At 42.6% G+C, this 12463-nt stretch overlaps 1 protein-coding gene across 1 annotated transcript in view; it reads left to right on the forward strand.

Annotated features, from left to right (window-relative positions):
- The window catches only part of ADCY2 (adenylate cyclase 2 (brain)), a 420021-nt gene that overhangs the window by 96186 nt on the left and 311372 nt on the right, over positions 1-12463 (forward strand). Inside the window, exon 2 of the mRNA XM_011940963.1 lies at positions 9118-9279. Coding sequence (XP_011796353.1) covers positions 9118-9279 — 162 coding nt within the window. The remainder of the gene's footprint in view (positions 1-9117; positions 9280-12463) is intronic.

Raw genomic sequence — 12463 nt, forward strand, 5'->3', positions numbered from 1 at the left:
AAGACTCTGTCTCAAAAAAAAAAAAAAAAAAAAAACTGTAGTGTGATTAGCAAGAAAGAAAACGAAAGGTTTTTTTAGATAGGGAGATCAGGGGATTCTCTCTGGGGAGGTGACAACTGAGTGGTAAGGCTTGAATGACAGGAAACAGCCAGCCAAGGAAAGATTTGGGGAAGGACTTTGGGGCAGAAAAAAAACCATTGCAAAGGCCTTGTTCCTCAGGGACCAGCAGGAGGGCCGGTGTGGAGGGAGTATGAACATGGCGGTGATGGGAGTTGATAGGATGCGAGATTGGAGATAGCACCAGGACTAGATCATGAGAGACCCTTATTGGCATTATAAAGACTTTAAATTTATTCTAAGTGTTGCAGAAAATCATTGGAGGGGCCAGGCGTTGTGGCTCACACCTGTAATCCCAGCACTTTGGGAGGCTGAGGTGGGTGGATTACTTGAGGCCAGGAGTTCAAGACTAGTCTGGTGAAACCCCGTCTCTACTAAACGTACAAACATTAGCTGGGCGTGGTGGTGCACACCTGTAATCCCAGCTATTCGGGAAGCTAAGGCAGGAGAATTGTTTGAACCTGAAAGATGGAGGTTGCAGTGAACCAAGATCATGTCACTGCACTCCAGCCTGGGTGACAGAGCATGACTCCATCAAAAAAGAAAAGAAAAGAAAAGAAAACCATCAGAGGGCTATAAACAGAGGAGGATTACTGTTATCACATTTAACTTTTTAAAATATTGCTTTGACTTCTGTGCATAAAATTCATTCTAGGGGACACTGGTGTAAGAAAGGCTATTTGGATGCTGTTGCAGGAATCCAGGGATGATCGTGTGATTTGGATGATGTTGTAACCACAGGCAGGAGGGAGTAGATGGGCTCTGGATGTTTTTGTAGGGATGGAAAGGATGAGGAAGAGAAAACTATTAAGAACACTTCCTAGGTTTGGGGACTAGGGGTTTCATTAAATGAGATGGGAGAGAGTACACGAAGGACAGAGATTCACTGGAGTTGGGGCATAAAATATCCCTTGTGAAAACTGCATCCACATACTCCAGGCCTAGAGTCTCTATGTCATGTCTTCCTGTAAATAATATTAACAACAATTTGGTCATAAAGTCTGTGTAATTCACTATCGTATATGAATGTGGGAATTAGGAGTTAGACCTTAGAGCTGAGCCAGTGGACAGTTTAGCATTAGACATTGGGATGAATGAGGTTCCCCCATTTAAACAGAAGATGCCTTTACACAGTTTGTGATGTTTGTATAAAAAATATATTTGTGACTCAGAGTAATCCTTGTGTGAAGTATTATCAAGGAACAAGATAAGAAAATAATCATCTAGGTGAAAACGTATTTATTATTTTGCAGATTTGGTTATCGAAAATGTTAAAGTACATTTCTACTATACAGCTCTCTACTTATGTTTCCAGAAAATTTAAACCATGTTCCTAACTAGTAAATGGTATCAAAGTCATCAATATTCTCAAAGTCATCAATTCTTTGAGATATAGATGACATCCAATGAGAAAACATTACTTTGAACTTAGAGTTTGTCATGTGCATCCGTGTGAAGAGACCACCAAACAGGCTTTGTGTGAGCAATAAAGCTTTTTAATCACCTGGGTGCAGGCGGGCTGAGTCCAAAAAAAGAGTCAGCTAAGGGAGATAAGGGTGGGGCTATTTTATAGGATTTGGGTAGGTAAAGGAAAATTACAGTCAAAGGGGGGGGTTCTCTGGCGGGCAGGAGTAGGGGTCACAAGGTGCTCAGTGGGGGAGCTTTTTGAGCCAGGATGAGCCGGGAAAAGGACTTTCACAAGGTAATGTCATCACTTAGGGCAAGGACCGGCCATTTTCACTTCTTTTGTGGTGGAATGTCATCAGTTAAGGCAGGGCAGGGCATTTTCATTTCTTTTGTGATTCTTCAGTTACTTCAGGCCATCTGGGCGTATAGGTGCAAGTCACAGGGGATGTGATGGCTTGGCTTGGGCTCAGAGGCCTGATGGAACTTACCATTAAGAATGCTCAATTAGATTAATGTATTTAAAAATTCTAAATTTCCTCAGACAATATTTACTAAATGTTGGCATTTCTGGTTGTATTCTGCAACAACAATGAGGTACAATGTTTAAGAACTATACCCCGGTACTACTGTTGGAAGGTATAATTCTTGTGGTGTTTGGTAAAATCTGTGTCTTTGAAAATTAAGTTACTACTGTAAATACTATGGTATTTCTAATTTCTTAGGTTTTTTGGAGAGAAAAATGATTTTAATTGCTCTGCCTTTGGTTATAAAATACATTATGTTCACTGAGATGTTATTTCCTTTAATTGACTAGCCTAACAAAAATAGGAAATAGTTCTCCGATGGTGTGTTCTCCAGAGAACCACTGTGCTTTCTTTCTGTACCTAATCTTGATTAGCTTGCTGATGATTCTGCTTGTTTATACATTCCAGGGGAGAATGCAACAGATGGCAACACTCCATTTATATATTAGAGTTGAGAGCCATTTGAAAGAGAAAACCAGAAGCTTCATCTTTTAATCTCTGATTGGCATGTTTGGGAATATTTTGGCCTGTCATTGCACTCTGAAAGAAAGACTGAGCCACACTGTGAAAGTCCATGGGCCTTGAAGCAGAGGCCTGAGACAGAGTGGAACCCTGATAGACCTGATGTGTGTAGATTCAAGTTAGGACCTATCCATGAGCCTGGTCTACCTTTGCTTATGCTGTACCTCAACTCTTCTCCATTTTCATAGTAATTTTATGTCCAAAAAGTAAAAGTAGAATATTTCTATCAAATTAGTTTGGATTTATAAATTGTAAGTAGCCTTGATATTATAGACACTTGCCTTTCATGTCTGACTCAGGAATGGAACATGGGATGTGAAGTGGGCAGAAAATCCTTGAGATCTAAACCCTGGTTTGATTACAGCATAAACTTGATATTACGGGTTGGATTATGTTCTCCAAGAAAGATATATTGAAGTCCTAGCCTGCAGTACTTGTGAATGTGACCTTATTTGAAGATAGGGTCTTTGCAGATGTCATCAGATTAAGATGAAGTCATAATGGATTTAGGGTCAGTCTCAAATTCAGTGACTGGGGTCTTTATAGCAAGAGGGAAATTTGGACAGAGACACAGGGAGAAGAGAACGCTGTTCAGAGGCACAGACACATGGGAGCAAGGCCAGGTAAGATGGCAGCAGAGTGATCAGAGGTTGCTCAGGATTGCTGGGAGCCACCAGAATCTGCAATAGATTCTTCCTTAGAGCCTCTGGGGGGAACTAACCCTGCTGACACCTTGATTTAAAATTTTTAGCCTCCCAACTGTGACAGAACATTTTTTTGCTGTTTAAAGCCACCCACTTTGTGGTAATTTGTTACAGCAGCCTCAAGAAGCTAATGCACTTGACGCATGATCTGAAGAAGCCATGAAATCAGTGGAGCAGCTCATCTTCCAAGTCCTATGCTTTCTGCAGCCTGCCTTGGAAGAGATGGATTAAATGGTCCCTTCCACTCCACCATTGTCTGACTGCACAACTATGATACTGCCTCTTAAAAAATTCAGCTCAGAATCTCATTAGCACAAGGAGCTCTTACTGCACACTCACCGAGCGGGGGGGTTATGCCCACCCTCCAGAAAGAAGATGAGCTTGAACTTGGTTCCACAAAAGAGCTTTCTTTGTGAAGAACTGGTGACAGTGTTCATGTTCTCCTTGCTTAGTGAGTTTTCATTGTATCAAACTCTTCAAAATTGGCCTTCTTTGGAAGATCTTGTGTTTTGGGATAGGCAGGAGCAGATGTGCTGAGTCAAGAGAGTTGAGTGGGGGATTTGCAAGGGGCCAGCTTCTCTAGGCTGAGAACAGGGGCTGCCCAAACTGAGACTGCTCCTGATTCAACCCAGTATCTGCTGTTGCCTGCCACAGGCATCTGACAAATGTCTGTCCAGTTGAGTGATTCGATGTAATTGATCTACTAAATAGAGAAATGGTAATTTGAAAATTAACATGTCTATAGCTAATGGCGAGTCCAGTTGGAACAAGGAGGATGTTGGAATGTTTTTAGAGAAGCATTTGGTGAGTAGATGCTAATGAGGTGGTTATGGCTTGGTTCATATTAGGATGCATAATAGTCTTTCCTGCAGACAGCAAATATTCGTGAAGCATCTGCCATATGTGAGGTACTGTCCTGGGCACTGGGGTCTTGGCTATGAGTGAATCAAGTTCCTGGTTTTGTCACTATGCGTACCCATGTTAGGGGAGAAAATTAACAGATAAATGGGGACTGTAAATGCTCTGAATAACTAAAGAGAATGAAGAGGACTAGAGAGTGTGGGTGGAGGCAGGGGAGGATTTTCCATTTCGTGCAGGTGGTATGAGGCAAGCTACAGGAGGTTTACATCCAAGGAAGAAACACATGAGACCTGTGCATTCAGAATCGTGAATCTGGCGGTAGAGTGCTCTCTGGATTAGAGAAAGAATGGTGTTGGAGCAAGGAAGAACTGAAGGAGCATTACTGCAGCAGTTAGACAAGGGCACACATCCTGCCAGCAGGGAGAGCATCCGTGGGGAAATACTAGAGTCAAAGATGTTGTACCCATTGCCATGGAACATTTTGCAACTAGTAAAAAGTAAATAATATATTTGTGATTATAGACCTGGAAAGAGGCCCGTGATATATAGTTAATTGAACAAAACGCAAATTGCAGGATATTATATATAAAAGCACCCGATTATTATAAAGATGACATCAGTGAGACATCCCATGAGCGTGCATGTGTGTTTCTATAAGCTTGGTATCGGTCAGGACCAGCTGAACTGTGCTTAGGAATTCAGAGCTTAACATCACAAAGGTTTGTCAACCAGTCACGTGAACACAGGTTTGTGTAGGTCGGCTGAGGGACTGTGCTGCTCACGTTGGGGCCTAGACTGTGAGAAGCCTCAACTCCATGTTTCCATGGTTGCCAGGGAGAGAAGAGGACATGGCTAACAGTGCATGAGCTTTTAAAGTTTCCACTCGCCTCTCACCTAACTGAAATGACAACAGTGAAATGCAATTACATTACATGACCAGAAAGAAGAAAGCAATGGTTTTTTGTAAAGAGTCCTGATGGTTACCCAAGGCTTGGAGAAAGGCATGGAATGGACATGAAGGAGGAAGGGTACACACTCTGCTTCCCTTGTTCTGACAGCAGGGCATAGAGGGAAAGAGTATAAAATCGTATTTCCTAACAAACAGAAATGCCAGGAACCAGCTCAGTGAGTTCAGGATGGAGAGAAGCAGACAGACAGGACAACCCACTGGTCTGGAATCCTAAAATGAGAAGACCGTGTTTTTGAGTGTGGGTGTGAGGAGAGAATTTTCAAAGGTGACTTTCAAGGATTTGCACCGGGGTTATTGGAGACAGAGCCATCATGGGCAGACTTGAGTTATCCTGCAAGACAAACAGGTTTAAGAACGTGAAGCTCTTGGTTGATTTGAAACTTGTGAAGCTTGAGATGCAAGTAGAAGATATGTAGGAAGATAGGCATGTCTTGCAAAAGGCAAGTGCGGAGCTGGAGTTAAGAGACGCACTTGAAACTGTTGTATTGGAATGAGTGCGGATGCCTCAGCTATTCTGCAAACTTGGGGTTTCTGTGCAGGATCACAGGAATGAGATCCCTGGCTCTGCCCTCTTTACCCTCTGGACAGAGGTACATCTGAGGGGCATCTCAGCCATGGGAAATGTCCCCATGGTAACTTGGAAACCCAAGAGATAGCATCCGACTTTCTGGAGCTTTTTACCCACACATTCTTTACATGTGCCAAATCCATTTTAGTTTTACATATGGCCCTGTTTGAAGTTGCATTGGAAAGCAGGCTTAAAAAAATGAGAACTCTTTGGGATTAATAAGGATTGAAGAACATTCTCCCTGTGAGACTCGAAGCTGCAGTTGACTTTCTTCCTCACTGTCCCACCTGCCGCACACTCCCCAAACACCATTAGCCAAACTCCTGAAATGCTACCACTAAAACCTCTGATTTGATTTAATGCAATTTGCACAATTGACCTTTGAAAATTAATTTTGCCATCTCATGAAGAATACTTAACAGGGGCTCCTGTGTTCAGAAAACTGAAGATCTGTGTTCCATTTGGTTATTGTGGATAAGCCTTCCACAGACTTCCATTTCAAGGCTCAAAATATTTGCAGAAGTATATTTTAATGGAGATGGTATTAGAATTTTAAAGTTATCCAAAATTAAGCTACTCAAAAGTGATAATTTTAAAGAAATGCTAAAGGTTTTTGCCTAGAAGCAAATATGTCATCATAGAAGAGAGGTTCTCTTTTGTAATTGTCAACTCTGGTACCTGAAATTATCCATTTAATACCTGTTATGGGATGTAAGATTTTACATAAATGTTATGTGTAGAAAAAACAGTATCTTAATCGAACATACTTTCTGTAAACTGGGAGGGCAATACAGAGATTCCAAAGTAAATTTCATTTGCTCAATAAGCTATAAATACACAACAGTTGATTTTCCCATTCCTAAAGAAACTTTTCTGATAGCTCGGTGGTTCTCAGTCACACTTGCTGGCAACCTGGGAAGGGATCTGCACAGCAAACTTCCAGTGAGTGCGGGTGCTAGCTATCAGTGGTTTTGGAAGATAATTTTGGGGCTAGAATTCATGCATGTTCCTTCCTTGGGAAGATGAAGTGAGGGAGGTGCCCCAGCCTGCCTGTGTAGATAAAGCATCCCTTACTAGAAGTCCTTCCAAAGGCATGCCTGATATGTCTTCCTAGCCAAACTTTGCATTTTTATACATAAACGGTCTAAGACAATAGTTTTTGCCTTGGTTTCACGTCCCAAATATGGAATGGAACAAGTAGAATGCATATGATGCTAAATAATAATGCTTTACTGAAAAAACCTTCAGAGCCTTTATTTTTAAAGAGGTGAAAGAAAAAATATTTACCAGAAAAAAAAAATATTGCTATGGCAATGTGTTCCCCCACAATTTTTGGCCTGAGGGCCCTTTTAAATATAGATTGAATGGGAGGAGACGGGGGCATGAAGCAGATGGTCCATGCCCAATCTGGGCTTCCTGATGAGGATTCCGGGTCATTTTTCCCACTCACAGTGGGTTTCTCCTGGCTGTCGTCCCGAGACGGCTGGACTCACAAGAATTAGAGAAGGTGCTTCAGCGTCCACCGGGTCGTCTCCTCACAGTGAGAGCAGGTGCCCTTCTCTCAGGACACAGACTACGAGATGACAGCTGCATGCATGACTGTCTCGTCTGCTGGGCCCTGAGGCCCCTGAGAGCCGGGACTCTGTCCTGTGCCCTCCGCCTTCAGAACCTGGCTGCATTCACAGGAGCTTCACACAGGCTTGCAGAATGAATGCTTCTTCAGGTCGGAGTGCGTTAACAAGCATTCGTTCAGCAAGCCTGTTCCAAAAAGCGTGGAGCGCCAAATCGAAGAGGGCCTTTTGAGGACCCACGTTTGTTTTTAGGCTATGTCTCCTTAATCTTTCCTGTGCTCTTTTGTGTATGACAATTACACAAATACAGCTGATCAGACACCACCCTGGAATAGTGAAGTGGTGACAGATGGTTCTTTTCAGGTTGTAATACGTGGTGCAGATTCCCAGGAGAGAAGAAGCCCGGTGTTCTCCCAGGCTTCCCCCTTTAACTCCGTCGGGAGCCCGGCTCATTGCCCACATTCTTCTCAGGAGCTCACGTCCAGACTTGGTACCAGAAGCGCTGGCGTGATTGCACCACATCCTTCCAGCTGTGCAGCGCCTGAGCATCCCCTTCAGGTGACACAGGTCACACTGTGAAAATGGGGCACACTTTCCTTAGCTTCCCTTCTGCCTGGAGTCAAGAGACGCCTGGGAAGCTGGCCACATGTCCCGTTCCCTATTTCCCTGACCTCAGTCCCTTCCAACTGGATTTTTCACCTTTCATCCTTTTTGATGTTCTGTCTCTGCTCCTTTTATGATAAAAATGATCTTTTTTTGTTACCTACTAAACCATTTTCTTTTTTTATGCCAAACATTTCTTTGAGAGGTTTCATGTTGATTGTTTTGATTGAGCTGAAATTCACACAACATAAATTACCCAATTTAAGGTGACATTCCCAATGTTGTGCAACCAATACCTAATCTAGTTTTAGAGAATTTTTCATCATCTCTGAAGGAAACTGTGCACCTAGTCAGCAGCTACTCTCCATTCCCCACCCAGTCCCCTTCCCCCAGCTCCTGGCAACCCCCAATCTGCTTTCCATCCCTATGGGTTTACTTATTCTGGATATTTGATGTAAATGGAATCATACACTGTGAGGTCTTTTGCCGAGATTTTGTTCACTTACCATGTTTTCGAGGTGCCTCGAAATTTATTATTCGAGGCCGAATAATTTTCCATTGTGTGGATATACTACATGTTGCTTATTCATCCTGTGATGAACATTTGTGTTTCCACCTTGAGGTTGCTAGGAAAATGCTGTTATGAGATGGGTGTACATATATCTGTTTCAGTACCTGTTTTCAATTTTTTTGGAAATATACACAGGAGTAGAACCACTGTGTGTGTTTAACTTCTTGAGGAATTGCCACGCTGAGTTCCACGGCAACTGAGCCATCCGCAGACTGTTTTGTTTTGTTTGTTACATACCTGTGCTCTCAGCATCGGCTTTTACTGACTCCCCTCGATGACACCTCTCCCTCCTCCATGGGTCTCCACCCTGTCCCTGCCCATCCCCGATGATGCCTGTCCCTCCTCCATGGGTCTCCCTTTGCAGTTTGGTAGATCACTTCAAGAATCTTCAGTGCATGTTCTAAAGTAAGATACAGAACCCTGATAGTTTAGGACCAGCTTTGCCTCCATACTCATGGAGTGGTTTGGATACCAAAGTGAAGTCCCAAAACTTTGAAAACAAACTTTTCTCCATCACAACCATTAGTCTGTTATTGTAATCCAGTGAACTTATTTGCATCGACTGCCCTATTTTGTCCATAGATTATTTAATGAGCATGTCTCATGCTGTTCTATGCCGCCTTGAATGGGATAGAAACAGAAGGCTCTTAGAAACCAGAATATTTGGTGACTCTCATTGTTCTTCTTCTCTGCCCATAGGTATCGTTCTTCCTCTTCATCATCTTCGTGGTGTACACCATGCTGCCCTTCAACATGCGAGACGCCATCATCGCCAGTGTCCTCACCTCCTCCTCCCACACCATCGTGCTTAGCGTCTGCCTGTCTGCAACGCCGGGAGGCAAGGAGCACCTGGTCTGGCAGGTGAGTACACCTCCACATCCTTGGAGAATGACTTTCCACATCCCACCAGGGGTTGAGGCAGGTGCTGCTGGCCCATTCAGGGTGTGTGTAGTGTGGTACCTGCAGCTGTTCTCTTTGTGCCCCTTGAGGCTGACCCCCTACAACACTGAGGAGCCAGCCCCACTCTACTGCCATTGGTGGGATCCACAGTCACTTAGCAATTAGCAACTGCAAAAGTAATGGTAGCAGGAAACTTGGATGTGACAGTTCTATTTTGCGATTGCTGAATGGTGGTATGATTTTGATGATCAAAAGGTGTTCTTATATGTTATAATTCAGCACTCATTTTTATAGTGAAGTAACTTATACGATTAATTTCATAGTTTGTTCCCACCTTCGCTCTACTTTGACATTCAAAACCCTCTTTAAAAATTCTCTTCATTTTGAAATTTTCTATCAGGTCTATGAGCATTAAAAAATACAGTAATTCTTTAACACGCTACAACAATAAATTTTGCCTTACTAATTAATAGCATTTCAAAGAAGCCATTCCATTTAGTTAAAAGCATTTTAAAAGCTGTCTGATTTCTGATGATGTACACCTACAAACATGAGGGTGATTTGGAGCTATTCCTAATGTTCTCTGTTTTACCTATTAAAAGCATGTTTAATTTGCTCTGTGGGCATCAACTGCAACAAATGCAGCCATGGCATAAAATGCAGTGGGGCTGAGAAAATTGCAGTTGTGACAGCACTGTGCCATTCTAAGGGAACTTTAGGCATAGGTCACCTAAGCCGTGCTGGGTCTGAGAAAGCAGTTTTTTGTTCAGTTGATGTGCTATTTCATTTGGAAACTTGAGGTGGAAGTGAAGGCTTACTCTTGGGTCTATAGTAGTCTCTCTCATTTGGAAAGCTTTCTGGGGATCCCTTTTTTCAGTGCTCATCTCCTACTGCTTATAACATCACATTCATTAAGAGTAGCCAGGAAAACCTGCATTCATTAAGCATCCTTTGTCCACACTGACTGTAGAGGCGGTGGCCTCTAATTTTACACTGAAAATGAGCGTTTCACCCCGGCTCATTTGGATATGACTAAGAAGCGCCCACTCCCAGGAAGAGGAGGAAGGCCATATGGCTCCTCTCTGCATTGCCCTTGACACATGCTAGGAACCTGCACCACCTGAGACACAGACAGAGGCCAGCCAGTAACCAATCCAATGAGAGAATGAAGGTGGGTGTTTTATGTTTATTTTAATTTTTTTTTTTCTTGAGACGGTGTCTCGCTGTGTCTCCCAGGCTGGAGTGCAGTGGCGCGATCTTGGCTCACTGAAAGCTCCGCCTCCCGGGTTAACACCATTCTCCTGCCTCAGCCTCCCCAGCAGCTGGGACTACAGGTGCCTGCCACCACACCCAGCTAATTTTTTGGTATTTTTTTAGTAGAGACGGGGTTTCACCGTGTTAGCCAGGATGGTCTCAATCTCCTGACCTCATGATCCGCCCGCCTCGGCCTCCCAAAGTGCTGGGATTACAGGCATGAACCACTGCGCCTGGCCAATTTTAAAATATTTAAATGACAAATAAAGGTGGTGTGTATTCAAGGTGTGCAACATTATGACTTGCTCGATGTATGCGTTGTGTAATGGTTGTCACATTCAGATTAATGAACACATCTATGACCACCCACACTGTACACTACATCCCCAGCACTTATTCATCTTATCACAGAAAGCCTGCAGCCTTTAACCAACTTTTCCCCGTTTCCCCCAACCCTTAGCCCCTGGAAACTACCCTTCTACTCAAAAGAACAATCCAGCCTTGCCTGGGATGAAGTGCAAGAAATGCCCCTGTGTATATCATCTCTACCCCAGCCTTCACTTCCTGTTTCTGCACTTCAGAGCCTCTCCCAAGGATGCCTGTGGGGCATTTCTCCTTTCTCCTATAAATTCCACTCTTCCATCTTCTCATTTATCTGAGCTGTTAAGCTCAACATTAGGTGTTCACATATGGGTCAGGGTGGTGGGCATATTTTTTGCAGTAGAAATGAGAAAACAATTTGCTCAGCTACTTTACATGCTGAAAATAACTGTGGGAGGGAAATCCCTTCTCACATGAGCAATCAGACACTCAAACATGCCGTGGCTCACAGCACTTTCACCGTTTGGGGTGCCCTGGAACACATCCCTTGAACACTTTGTGCTTATCCTTTCTGCTCCTTCAGGAATAAGTGAAGTGTCTGCTGGTGCAGATGTAATAGGACAAAAAATATTTCAGAGGTTTTAATACCTGTCGGTAAGCATCAAATAGGGTTAAAACGAAAAAGGGAAAAGGAAGTGCTGCATGAAGAACTTTATGTATTGCAGGTCACTGAATACTGTATTCTTTATTGAGCTGGGTTTTTTTTTTTAAGCATTTTTATTTTCCTGCATTGGTAAAAAAAAAAAAAAAAAAAGTGGGAAAGATGGAATCCTAAATTTTTATTTACTCAGTTTGAAAAACTGACAAAGAAAAATACATCTTATCAGCAAAACAGCCAGAGATGGGGTAATTCTAGAATAGCACAAAGAATAAAAATGCTTCACTCCATAGTATTTTGTAAAGGAACAGCACCCAAAAGAACAGAATAACATGAAGTCCATTTCCCATTTTCTCAGAAACAATTTCACAGTAATTCCAAGAGCTGGGAAAGGTGGAACACGCGAACAGATTTGAAATGGGAGGTTTGCAGGTAAACATCACAGTAATGAAGAAAGGAGCTTTCAGTACCCTTGGCCACTGTTGGAAATATAGCTTAAAAATACCACTGGTTTGAGGTTCCAGAAAAACACTTTATTGAGTCTTTTTTTGCATGGTGTATATAAATTAGAATGTTACAAATTTGGTGGTTGCATTGCTGCAGTGTAATTGTTGAATGTAACACTATTTGTAAAATAAAGGATACTGTCCTGCTATGAAGAAAGAGGTTGCCCACAAACGATAGTCAGTATCACCCTGCATTCTAAGCCGTCAAAGGAGGAGTGCATTTTGTTTAGCACAGATCCATATTAAGAAGTTTTTGTTTCATTTTATTTCTTTGAACATTGGCAATCCACTAATAGCACGTAGAACTTATCTCTTAATCAAAATATTCACTTAAGATAAATCCATATTCTCCTTCCCTGCTGCATAAGAGAGTTCATTGTTCTCAGGAAATTCATTTTTACCAGTA

The sequence above is a fragment of the Colobus angolensis genome, unplaced genomic scaffold, assembly GCF_000951035.1.
Source record: "Colobus angolensis palliatus isolate OR3802 unplaced genomic scaffold, Cang.pa_1.0 Scaffold196, whole genome shotgun sequence".
NCBI lineage: Eukaryota > Metazoa > Chordata > Mammalia > Primates > Cercopithecidae > Colobus > Colobus angolensis.